The following is a 13,949-nucleotide window of genomic DNA, read 5'->3' on the forward strand; positions in this document are numbered from 1 at the left end:
AAGTGAAACCAAAACACATGAGAAAAGTAACAACATAAGCTGTTTTTACAAATATAGTGGTGAACAATAGAAAAGTAGCTAGGGAGAAAGCTATAGGTAATTGAATAATGTATGGTGAAAAGTGGGCCTCAATTAAGATCATTTGTTCTATATCTTTTCCCATTGGTAGGTCCTTTCTTCTCAATCTATGGTTTTATGGGATCCTTCTTCCTTGACCTAATCATGATTTGATATGTCACCCACTTGATGACCCCCATTGCCCTTTTGGGTCCTTAATTTAGGCAATTTAATTCACTAATAGTATAATTTAAATATATTTTTTTATAAACTAAATTGCATGGAAAAAAAATCGTATCAAGATTATTTTGATTTGTTTCAACTCTTTTAAAAGACATCCTAGTGGAACATATATTTTGATTAGTTTCAATTTCAAATGCTCTTTTACTTTAAAAAGTTTTAGTTTGTTCCTTTTGCTTGTGTATTTGTGATCGTGATTGATCAGTTATTTCAACGTATTAATTTATATAACACTTTTAAAAGTTAAATTTGGTAATTTTGTGTATATAAGACTGGAAGATTCATTCAGACAATCCGGTTGATTTAGAGTTAGGTACTTCGGGTAGAAAATTGGATCGTGTTCATATTGATTTTTACATAAATGTAAATTCATTTTTAAGTCAAGTCAAAATCAAATTCGAATATAATGTTGAATCGTTGGATCTATTTTAAACAACTCTAATTACAATTATAAAGATAAATCTATTATTATTGGATCTAACACATGATTCTCTATCGAAAGTTTAAGCAGTAGTAGTATGTTAGAATATTCTCGAGAATAAGTATTAATGGGTATTAATGATTTTGTCCAGGAATTATTTCCTATGATAATGGCTCCATGTTTTCCTCACTCCTCACCTGGCTTTAATGCTCTTACCTATTTCATGTGACAATCAATTGCTAACTAAACAACCATAACTGAGATTTTGACTTGTATTTACTCTTTCATTTGCATACTACTTTCTATAAAAATATAAAAATAAAGTTAATGAAAGATATATAAAGACCATAAATATTATTAAAATAATAAAATGAGAATGAACATGTAAGATTAATTTTGTCCTAAATCTGTGATATAAATAGAAAATTTTCTTATTAGAACAACAAATAAAACACCAAAAAATGACATACAAAAGCTTCATCACCGGCAATTAATGTCACAATTTAGAGTTTGTCATTAAAATAAACTTAGCTATCTCTACTCACTAATAAATAAGAAATTTAATGAGGATAATTAATCTGACTACATCCCTTTCTCGGCTAGTATTTCATATTATGTACTTCATTCATGTGTTTTTTTTCATCCACCTTGTTATATTGAGTAGTTTCAATTTATATGTCCACTTTAATATACTTTCTAATTTAGGAAAAATAATTTTTCCAATATCCTAAAAACACATTGACCTACCCATTAAATGATGATATTTTATTCGGTAAAAGATTCATTCTCACAAAATATATATATATATATATATATATATATATATATATATATATATATATATATATATATATATATATATATATATATATATATATATATATATGTATATATATGTATGTATGTTAAATAAGAAGGATTTTAAAATGAGAAGGATAAGAAGGATTTTTTGTTAGTCACTATACATACAAAAAGGATACTATGTTAAAAATTAATAGCATTCTTCAGATTTATAATATTTTTTCTGTATAAGATAGTGACTTTTACAATTAAGTGTTTTTGACTCAATCGTGACCTTAGATTTTTTTTTATCTTATTCAAAACAAGAGTGTAAAATATTTTTTATCTTTCTCATTTTAAATACCCTTCTTATTGAATTTTTAGATATCCTGTTTTGTAAATATTTCAATCCTAATCTTAATCGATATTCGATTTAAAAATCGGATATCCAATACGAGTTATTTGATTTTTCAAAAAGGATATGTGGGATATTTTAATATCCCTAAAGATCTCCCGGCCAGCATTTCCGGCTATTGCCTTTTTTATGTTGGTTGCCCAATAACATGTAATTATCATTACTAAAATTGAAATTGTTTTATGTTACATATATAATCAATCATTTGACATGTATATTATAGTGGATGGTATCAGCTTTGCACGATGTTTCCTAATTTAATTAGTTAACATCATTTTCAAAATTGAAGTATTAATTAAAGATGCTCAAACAAGATTAATACCTTGTGAGGTGATAAACTACAATACTTGAAGTTAATGACAAACATATGCATCAAAGTTGGATCTAAAAACAAAATATCTTTGTAATACGACTTGTTTGAAGGATACAACAATTTCAAACATTTGCAAAAAGTTGAAAGATAGATGAATAATTGAAAACCCTGATAATTTTTATGCTACTTAATCAGAAATGATAAAAATTTGTAAGTTTTGATCTTAATAAAGTAAGGAAAATCAGAGAAATATAACTTGTCTTGAATCCATGTTCTATTTCTCTTATTTATAGAAAAAGAAGACTCTAATTCATCCAACTTATTTCAATGAATCAAAACAACACATTACATAGAAAAGAGTTTTTCATTTTAATGAATGTCCAACCATGGAAAAAAAACTAAAAAAACTATTTGACAAATCACATCATGCACAAAAATGCCTGCCATGCGCAAAACTTCACTCTTGTCTTTCATGCATACACCATTTCTACAAATGCACAAAATTACAAGATACATCACACAATTTAAGAGACAATCTAAAGAGATTACAATATCTTCCTACAAATATACCATTTCTACTAATTATGCACCTATCTAATTCAAGCATTAGTTTGTATCCTAATCAATTTTGGGTGCATACGTTTAACTATGTTCACTGTGGGCGAATTAGGATTTAAGTTAAGTTTTTTATCGTGTGCCCGGATACCCACCTTCATAAGGAGATGGATAGCCAATTGAGTGAGATTCATCTCTTCCTTTTTATATTTTAAAGAAGTTTTAACATCATCTTTTCATGTAAATGGTATTATGTTAATAGTACTATGAACAACTAATATCTCATTCATATTTATTTTATGTTGCTCTAAGTTTTTATATATCCTTTGAGTTTCATAAAATTGATCCATAAAAGAGCGAGAATCAACAAAGCATAATTTATTAAAACTACATACAAGGAATTTTTTGCTAGAAACATCTTCCATAATGTATTTACCTTCAAGTGTGTCACGTAATTCCTTTGCAGACTCCCTGTATTGGTAGACATCAAACAACATATCACACATCCCATTTAGAATATGATCAATGATTTTTGAAGTCGTTATTGGAAATTTTCCTATAATAATATTTCTCCCACTCAGTGCTTTGGGTAATTAAAAAATAGAACATTGTAATGAGAATAATATCAAGAATGATCAATAATTCGAAGTACTTAGGAAAAGTTAAAAGATAGATGAATTATTAAAGAACTTGAAAAATACATAAATTTTATTTTAGTTTAATTGATAAATAAAATAAGAAATTGTAAGTTTTGATCTTAAAGAAGTAAAGAAAAATCAAAGAAATTAATCTATCTTAAATTCATGTCGTATGTCTCTTATATAAAGAAAGAAGATAACAATTTATCTGGCTTATTTCAATTAATCAATACTTTGACTCATGAATACAACACATTACTTAGAAAAAAGTCATTTTCATTTTAAAATTGTCCAAAAATGATTAGCACCATTGATGAAAGTCACTCATTGAAAGAAAAGAATTTAAAAATTGTAGATTGCACCACGCACAAAACTTGTTGTTTTGCGAATTTCTTGTCTTTTATGCTTACTTAAGTTTATTGAATGAGTATATTTAACATATAAAGTTTATATACTTTCTTGTATACTTAGATACGTTAAATATCCCACATCATGACCTAACAAGACTAAAAGAATTTAAAGATCTTTTAAAAGATAAAAGAAAAAAAAAATTCAAAAAGTAAAATTAGAGGATTCACCTCAAAAAAAAAAAAAAAATAGTATATATATAATACAATACATAAGCCAAAATCACTCAACGGTTAAAATTTGTGTGTAGGGCAATTACTACGCCCCATCCATACTCAAAATCTTGGGTTATTCTCCTTATCTCATCTATGCACCTTATAGAGTCAATGGATGCTAGTTAACACTACTATGCCGGGAGACCACAATGTGTTGCCTAGCTGCCTACCAATTATTTTTTATCCTTTTGAATTTGCTATTAAAAATAATAATTATAAAAAGCAATATTACTTTTAATAACAAACTTAAAAATATACGAAAATTACTCTTATTTATTTCCATTAACTTTTTCATTTTCTGATAGAATATGAAAATGCTCTTTAATATAACAATATTTTAGCAAGTCTATTATATAGGATAATGTACACCAATCACTTTTTAGTTGATTATGTAAATTGCTTAGTCATACTAGGATACATGTGTAACTCATAGGAAATGGATACATGTTTAGCTCATAGGAATATTGACAATAATTAGCTTTTTAAAAGGCAGGATTCAAAATAATAATATTAGGCAGGCTGAATAATCATTTATAGATATAAATATGTGTTTTTATATTCTATATTAAAGTTTCAATCAAATAACTTAGGCTATAATCTAGGTAATAATATCGGATCGAGCCTAAATTTCACTTTGTGTTTCTTAGATCATTTATTATGTCAATTGATCAAGACAAGGCTTAAAGCCTCCTAAATCATAAGAATGAAGCCTAAAATAAAGTTTTCCCCCACATTAAAAAAACACAAATTATAAAAGCTTTATTAGTAATTACACTTCTTATTGTATATACTTTCTTCGTTTTTACATATGACTTTTTATACAATTTAATGTGTTATTTTGATCATTTATATATTTTACTATGTAAATTTAATTACACTTAACTATATTTTTTCTTATATATTAACTGTAATATATAAAATGAATTTGAGCAATTAATAATACTAATAACAGCTATGTGAAAAGTATTTCAGAACCAACAAGTAGAATTCTACCTTAACCCAACTCAACCTCTTTAGCTTTTACCTTTGTTTCCTTTTGCTTTTTCAAAATTACTTGTCAAAATCATCAAATTATTCTGTTTCCTCTTTTCAGTCAACAAATGATTTGTCCATATGCTAATTGGTTCCTCTTTTTTGACTGTTTAACTTTGTTTTTTTTTTTTTTTTACAATTTATTTTCTTCACTCTCCTTCCCACACTCTATGTTGTTCTTGTTCCTCTTCTCAGAAGAAGGGCTAAAATCTGTTCCTTCACCTCTTTTTGTTCAATAAAGAAAAGCCAAGAAAGAAATGACAGATCTTCTCCTCTTCCTATTGAATCATTGAGGTGACCATTCCATGCATTTTGTACTATTCTTCTAATAATCTTCAATTTCATTATCACTCTTCTTTTGCTGTAATGGCTGCTCACCAGGTATTTATACACTCTATTTTTTCTAAACAAAATTTTCCCTTTTTTTTCTATTACCCTTTTAACAAAATCTCACTTTTCCAATTGGGCATTTTCTTTCTGTATTAAGAACTATGGAATTTAAGTTTTCTGAAATGGGTTTATTAAAAATAAAAATTGGTGATTTACTGTATCATTTGAGGTATTTTTTGGGTAAATTTTAATGGTTAAAGATGTTTGTTGGGTCTATTTTATACTGGTATTCTGGATTTGTGCTGTTACCGACACTAATTAGTGGGTTTAAATTTGATGTTATGTAGGAAGAGGGTTGGCCTCTTGGATTGCAGCCATTAAATGTGAGAATTGGATTAGGAAGGGGTACAGATTATTTTGGTTCAATGTCATTCAACACTACAATGCTTACTGGTTCACCAACTTCATCCACTGATTCTTCATCTGATTTAGACACTGAGGTTAGCTTTTCTAAAAAGAAAAAAAAAAAACTTTTGATAGTTGTAGCAGAATGTTTTGATATGACAGTTTTCAGTCACTAAAGAACTATAGAGTCTGCCTAGTGCCTATCTTTTTCATATGCTAAGATCAGGATGTCTGAGGAATTGTGTGTTGAAGATTGATTGATGTGATTTTGCATGCATTCTGAGTGTTTTGTTTCATTCAGATTGTCTTCTACTTGCATTGATTATGCCCCATGTTTAGTTGTATGATCATAATTAGTAAGTTAAAAACTTGAATTTGCTAATTCAGGTAATCAAATATGTTAATCTAATCTTAATGTTATTGTTCCCATGATTGATTGAATGTTTCAACTTAAAAGGGAGGTTTTGATTAATTGGTTGTTTTGAATGCATCAAAGCCCACTTATGATCCCACGTCGAAAAATTAGGAGGTTGACTATCATATATATCCTAATACCAATTGGTTTTAGGATGGAAAGTCATTGGGTGTGTGTGCAGTAAACTCTCCTCTTATGCGGGTCTTTTTGTGTACTAGCAAATAACAAATTTATCTGGAATTAGGATTAAGGTTTAAGTATTGCTTGTTAAGATCCCTCAAGTAAGACAAGCAATAGTATTCCTTATATAGTATCAAATCCAATCTTATGCTAAAAATAGTCAAGTTAATCTTATTTGTGTGAAGTTCCCTTTGTTCCATACTTATAACATTCCTTCTGGTCATTACTTTTTTTGATTCTCAAAAATGATGGACTATAAGGCACACACACAAAAAGAAAACACTCATCTTACTTGAAGCATATATGTACATTAATTTGCAAGTTGACTACTTGTGATGTATATTTTCTTAGTTGAGCTTTGCTTTTCACATACAAACCTGTGTTTTACCCACTATAGTCTGATGAGCATGTGGATGTGGACATTTGACACTCGATTTTGGACCAAAAACATGGAAAGCAATCGTGACACTTAAATACTTGCTTGTGCCTGGCATGAGACTCGAGTCCAAGTTACATAGGGTATGAATGAATGGAATTATTAGGAGTATATGATATTCTTATTATGTCAGGCATTCAGTGCTGATCTCAAATCCAAGTGTAGGAAGAGGGTTGTGGGCATGGCACTTGCGTAAAACTATCACATCTACATTATTGGTTCTTGCAGCCGACCACATTTGATGGTTATAAACACATAATGACCAACATAGCAAATAAGCCATGTTAGGCTTGCTATGTTGAATAAGAAAATATAGCTTTGGTTGCTAATAATGTAACACAAATTGTTGTGAGAGACGGTTTCTCCAAGAACGCATTAGATATATGGTCTAAATAGCTCAATTAACACAAATTAAAGACAAAATCAAAATGTGGGCTTCTTGTTTTGAGGTCGTCTCTTTGAGAGACGGTCTCTCACAAGAGTAGCTGTGTAATGTGCTGAATTTTTTTGATGTTGCAGTAACTCATTTACCCATCATCCTACCATCACATGAAATTGCACTGCATTATAAATGATCTGACTCAGGATGCATTTGTTGCACAGTTTCATGCTGTAATTTTTCTTGCAGTCAACAGGATCCTTCTTCCATGACAGAAGTATTACATTAGGGAGCCTTATAGGTGTTTCCAGCATCCTAGAACTTTCTAGAAGATCAATAAGGGGAAGGCGACCTGAACCGCTTAAGGTCAAGAAGCCTTGTAAGTCTAAACCATGGATATTCTCACTTTGCTCAAGGGACAGTATAGATGTCAAGAGTACTACAAACAACACCCCATCCCTAGGCCAATTTCTGGCCGTAGAGAGGAGGGCAGCGAATAATGAGCAGAGAAGAAATCAAAGCCACAATGTGTTCGTGCCAGACGAAATTTCCTTAGCACAGCCCCTCGCCGAGCCCAATTCGTTGTTCGTGGATGGTCATGTTGCCCCTCCTCAGTCGAGCCCTTTTTCAGGTTCTGAAGTTGAGAGTGGTCGAAGAGGAGGGATCGAGCATGGGCACAATAATGGGCATGGGGTTCCTGTGCTATTTTCATGCATGTGTGGTGGGGATGATTCTCATTGAGGGAGCATATTGTAGAGCTGGTTGCATCTGCTATTCCTATATGCAACACTTTCCTTATCTTTTGTTCATTCTGCCCTGTTCTACAAGAGTGATTGTCCTTGTGTTTGAAAACAATTCGTTTTCGGTCTAATACACACATAAGTGATTCATTGAGATGCTGTTTGATAAATTGTTATTGGGCTTGTGCACAACAAAACCCGCTTAAGCAGAGAGTTGGCTGCACATAAACTTAATGAGGTTCCATTCTAAAATTAGTTGGTTATAGGAGGAGTAGTTCATCAAGCTTATATATTAGTTAATTTCTCTCTAATTTTTCAATATGAGGTCACATTGGTTATTTTTCAAACTTTGTTGATATCTCACACTAACAATCTTGTGAAGGGCATACATTATATCATGTTCTCCTCCAATTGTATGGTGGGGATTGAATAGGAGGAAGGTTAAAACTTTAAATTCATCTCTAAACTAAACATAAGAAAACTACTTACGTAGAACACTATAGCTACAACTTTCTAAAGTTCTAATATCAAAAGGTTTTTGCTTTTCAAATGCAAAATTGGATTTCCAATACACTTACACTTATTAAAACACACTTAACAAAACGTTGAACCAAATTTACAGGTTACACCAATCTTGATAAAGCTTTGAACCAAACTTACAAGTTAACGTCGACTTTGTCTTATTATTTGTTCTCATGCAAGATGTTTTAGTTGGATTGAAAAAAATTAAAAAGAAAAACGTAATTAATTCTAATTTGAAGTGGTAAAGTGTCCAACTCTCTTGCTGAAATGGGCAATTGTGGAATGTTGATGACTCAAAATACGTACCATACTATGACTTCTTATAATCAGTTTCTTCCTACAAAGATTCGGAAGATGTGCTTGGTATGAATGACAACAGTGTGGTCCTATGTTAAATCAGCTTCTTCAAAATGCGCATTATATTTATAGGACTTTCTACTCACTTGTCAATAATAGAGACTAGGAAACTGTTAAGACTGGTCCATTCATTTCCCATCAATCCTAACTGATTTGGGCTACTACAATTATTTTCAAAATTTTTGTCAACACTCTAAGTTGCTACACTTTTTATTTTTAGATATAAACAACTTATTTTTGTGTGTTTTTATAATTAGTAAATGAGCCCATATTACATGGTACATGAGGCCATATTACTTTTCTTTTGAGATATACTATTCCCCTCATCTCTTTTTTAGCGCTATTTGATTTTTGGGTGAAAATTGGTGAAAATAAAAATTAAGTTGGAGGATAGAACAAAAAGCAAGTGGAGTAGTTAAGAGAGAGAGAGATAGAATAAGTTTGTGAATGAGGTTTAAATGAGATTTTGACCATACCCGACCATAGGCAAAAGGAAAGATTGCAAATTAAATAAGACAAACTAAAATGGAAAGTAATACAAATTAACATGAATAGGAGTATACTAGTGCATTTTTAAAACCAAAAAATTCTAATAAAGATGACATTCTCATTTTCTACTCTCTCTTTCAGATTATCACACTTTTCATTTTTGTGTTCTCTTTAACTTTGTTATAATTTTCTTTTTTAGAAATATCTCTATTTTTTTAAATTGTCATTTATGTATTTTTCTATTCTCTTTTAATATGATCAGACAATTTAAATAACTCCACCTATTCTTAAATATTGTGGCATGAATACAACTAGAAGATTATAGATGGAACCCAATAAAAGATTGTCAATGCTATAAGGCATTGATTCACTTCATTTTAGGGTCCCCTTCTCACAAACACAGAATTTTCGACTTCTTATCCTTAATAATGTGAGTGATCATATAAATCCAAAGAAAATATTGTCTTAGATTTGGTGAACGACTTTAAAGCCAATCCATTATGTAGTCTTCTTAATGTTAGATAGAGTTGAATTTTCATATGAAGAAATGGGCCAATGTTAAACTTAGGTAACTTCATTTGACCCAACCTAAACCTAATAAAAGTAATTTAAACTTGAATCAGATCGTCTTGTATAAGACCGTCTAACTATAAAATGAGCTTATATAATCAGTGCAATTATGTAATTAATCACTTTAAAAATATTAGTAGTTATTTTGACACACTAATGTAGAAAATGGTTTCACAATAAGACCATCTCATTTAAGAATTTGTGAACATAGATGTGAAGTGTTAAAAAAGACATGCACCTCAATGGACTTTTAGTTTATTTTGTGCTTAGATTTTAAAATAAGTAAAATGCATGTTGTTCAATTATAAACAATCACAAAATAAATAAATAAATAAACTTGGGTGCATTTACGAAACAATGTTTAAAATGTATATTTTTTAATATGTTTTTCTAATCATCCTTGTTTACAATGTATCCTCATATAAGGATATGATTTAATAAATTAAGTAAACTTAGCCTAAAATCATGCCACAAGATAATATTACCATATAACTAATATTCCCAATATCCTAGAATAATGCCATATGATATTGTTGCCATATAAGTAATATTGATATCAATCACAATATTCCCAAATATTCCCAATATCCCCCTCAAGTTGGAGCATGAGGATCAAGAATGCCCAACTTGGAGAGTAATAGTTCAAACTGTTTTGTGCCAAGAGCCTTTGTGAAAATATCAGCCAACTGAGACTATGTAGGAACATGAGCCGGAGAAATCAATTCTTCATTAATCTCATCGTGGACGAAATGACAATCCACTTCAATATGTTTGGTTTGTTCATAAAAAACAGAATTATTTGCTATATGTAGGGCAGATTCACTATCACAAAATATCTGAATAGCTTTCGAATGTCTGACACCCAAACTTAACAACAAGGCCTTAAGCCATTTCAACTCACAAGTTAATGCAGCCATAGACCTGTATTCAGCCTCTGCCGAAGAAAAAGAGACAGTAGGTTGTTTCTTGGTTTTCCAAGAGACAGGAGATTGCCCCAAAAACACGAGCCAACCAGTAAGTGATCGACGAGTGATCGGGCAAGCAACCCAATCTGAATAACACCAACCCTGTAGAGTTAAATCATAGTTTGCGCTTAACAAAATACACTGTCCTGGGGTTCCCTTCAAATAGCGAACCACTTTTAAAGTGGCCTCCCAATGCTCAATGCGTGGTTCCTGCATAAACTGAGACAATATATGTACGGAATAGGCTAAATCCGGCCTGATGACTGCAAGATAAATTAAACGTCCAACCAACCGACGGTACACTTCTGGATCAGTTAGAAGCTCTCCATCAACCAAGCCGAGCCTATGATTTTGCGGCATGGGAAACCCACTTGGTTTAGCCCCTAACAAACCAGCCTCAGAAATAATGTCTAAGGTACATTTCCTTTGACACAAAAACAGACCTGCAGAACTACGGGCCACTTCTATGCCCAGAAAATATTTCAAAGGACCCGGGTCCTTCATTTTGAAACTATCACTCAAATATGCTTTGAAAGTACATAATGCAGCAGAATCATTCCCAGAAATAATGAGATCATCGACATACACTAAAACATTAATCTGGATATTGGCCTTAGTGAATGTAAAAAGAGAATAATCAGAATAGGACTGTAAAAAACCATACGTTTTCAAAGCGGTGACTAGCTTTGCGAACCAACATCTGGGAGCCTTTTTGAGACCATACAATGACTTACGTAATCTGCAGACCAAGGAAGGATTCGAACTTTCAAACCTAGGGGGCAATTTCATGTATACTTCTTCAGCAAGATCACCATGCAAAAAGGCATTATGAACATCCATTTGATGGAGCTCCCAATTCTTGGAAGCAGCAATGGCCAAAAAAATTCGAATTGTTCTCATTTTTGCAACCGGGGCAAACGTCTCATTATAGTTGATGCCTTCTTGTTGATGATTACCTAAGACCACCAACCTAGATTTGAGTCGTTCAACTGCGCCATTGGACAAATATTTGGTCCTGTAGAACCACTGACTATTGAGAGCCTTTTTACCGGGAGGAAGAGGTTCCAAAGTCCATGTACTATTGGCTTCTAGAGCCTGAATTTCCTCCTGCGTTGATTTCTGCCAACCTACATGTTTCATTGCTTCTTTAAAGGACTTAGGGTTAGTACCATGAATAATAGCTACAATAAACTTTCGATAATGTACAGAAAAATTGTCACAGTGAATATAATGTGCTAAGGGATACGGAGTACCTGATGTGTGATCAGAACGTCGGGAGAGAGGAAGACTGACTTTTAGCAAACACGGATGCGGTGACGTGGTCACGAAGCTTGACCGAAGGAAACGTTTGTACGAAATCCACGTCCCATGTTATCAGTACCCGAAGCATCATTAGCAGCCATGACTGTGGATGGAGCAGCGCTGCCCGAGCCAGCTTCTGCTAGAAGAGCATCAGGGGTAGCAGGATGCGTGGGCACAGAAGCTGTCGTAGGTTGAGCTTGCGTGGATTGCTGCACCATAAGGTGTGGTGTACCTTTTTCGTAACCATCACGCACAATCCCTTGCCCTCAATGTCACAGTTATCATCACAAATACCAAAATCACAAAAATCCTCATGTACAACCCCATGTTCCACAATATTCGAACCAACATTGACATCCTCCAAACACCCAAACAGAAAAACATCTTCAATAAACTTAACATCACGACATACAAAAAATTCTTTTGATTCAAGATCATATAAATTCCATCCCTTTTTCCCGAAAGGATACCCCATGAATACACATTTTCGGCTTTTGCTTGCAAATTTATCTTTGTTGGTCTTTTGATTGTGATTAAAGCATAAACAGCCAAAGGTACGAATAGCATCAAATGCGGGTGGTTTATGAAAAAGAATCTCAAAAGGTGTCTTATTCTGCAGAAGGGGTGTAGGAGTGCGATTGATTAAATGAGTAGCCGCGAGTACACACTCCCCCCAAAAATAAATAGGCAATTGAGCTTGAAATCTCAAGGCTCTTGCCACACTCAAAATATGTATGTGTTTTCGCTCGACCTTCCGTTTTGCTGTGGAGTACCCACACAAGAGGTTTGAAAAATAATTTCGGTGGCCGTAAAATAATCAATCAAACATTTAAATTCTGTACCATTATCACTTTGAACAATTTTAACAGTTTGAGAAAATTTTCTATCTACCATAGCAAAAAAGGCCATAAATATTGGAAAAACTTTGGTTTTATCAAGCAATAAATAAATCCACACAGCTCTAGAAAATTCATCAACAATTGTTAAAAAATAACGAGCCCCACAAGAAGATTCATGTCGATATGGCCCCTATAAATCACAATGTATTTTTTTCAAATATTCTAGTGCATTTATTTTCACTTAACGGAAAAACATCCCTATGATGCTTAGCACGAAAACACACTTCACAACCTTTTGCTAGACGATCCTTATTACTACTAACATGGGGAAGCAACTTTATTACTTTTTCGGAAGGATGGCCAAGACGCCTATGCCAGAGTTCCAGAGCCGAAGTAGCTTCAATTGCGGTCACCATCTCAGGTTTGCTAAAATAGTACAATTAATCTCTCCTAGTGCCCGTTCTAATCAGCGCCTTCGTTTGGTCCTGTATAACGCACATATTAGAATTAAATGTGACAATAGTTTGTAAGTTATCATTAAGTTGTGAGACGGAAAGTAAATTACAACTCAAATGAGGTACATATAGAACATGATGAAGAGTAATCGTATCGGATAAACGAACCGATCCTTCCATAGAAGCAACTACTGTTTCGCCATTTGGCAAACCAACAGAACAATGAATTTGACGAATGGAAAGTAACCATGACTTATCACCTGTGACGTGGTGAGTAGCGCCTGAATCAATGATCCAAGAAGATACATCAAACTTACCATTTAGGCGATTTTCCGGTATTGTAGCATTAGCAAAAACTCCCGTAATAGCTTTCCATTGCTCGGGAGTGAAAACAAACGCATGTGTTGCTGACTCGAGAGCACGACCAGCAGCAACATTGGCACGCACACCCCCTTTGCCTCGAGCTGCCGTGGGTTTCGCACCTTTGCTCT

At 32.5% G+C, this 13,949-nt stretch overlaps 1 protein-coding gene across 2 annotated transcripts; it reads left to right on the top strand.

Annotated features, from left to right (window-relative positions):
* Window positions 1-5,205: 5,205 nt before the first annotated feature.
* Window positions 5,206-8,111, top strand: LOC130814303 (uncharacterized protein At3g17950-like). Of its 2 annotated transcripts, none has more exons than XM_057680416.1 (3): window positions 5,206-5,455; window positions 5,752-5,904; window positions 7,469-8,111. In XM_057680416.1, exons 1-3 carry the CDS (start codon window positions 5,441-5,443, stop codon window positions 7,958-7,960), a joined length of 660 nt encoding a protein of 219 aa, XP_057536399.1. In that variant the 5' UTR covers window positions 5,206-5,440; the 3' UTR covers window positions 7,961-8,111. The 2 variants fall into 2 exon arrangements, with proteins under 2 accessions (XP_057536399.1, XP_057536400.1); XM_057680417.1 differs by having other exon boundaries at window positions 5,208-5,368.
* The last annotated feature ends 5,838 nt before the right edge of the window (window positions 8,112-13,949 follow it).

The sequence above is a fragment of the Amaranthus tricolor genome, chromosome 5 (genome assembly GCF_026212465.1).
Source record: "Amaranthus tricolor cultivar Red isolate AtriRed21 chromosome 5, ASM2621246v1, whole genome shotgun sequence".
In the NCBI taxonomy this organism is placed as follows: Eukaryota; Viridiplantae; Streptophyta; class Magnoliopsida; order Caryophyllales; family Amaranthaceae; genus Amaranthus; species Amaranthus tricolor.

What these genes read in the sequence shown, in the direction of transcription:
- LOC130814303 (XM_057680416.1), top strand. An exon ending in CATCTGATTTAGACACTGAG is followed by an intron (nt 5,905 to 7,468) that starts GTTAGCTTTTCT and finishes TTTTTCTTGCAG; the next exon opens with TCAACAGGATCCTTCTTCCA.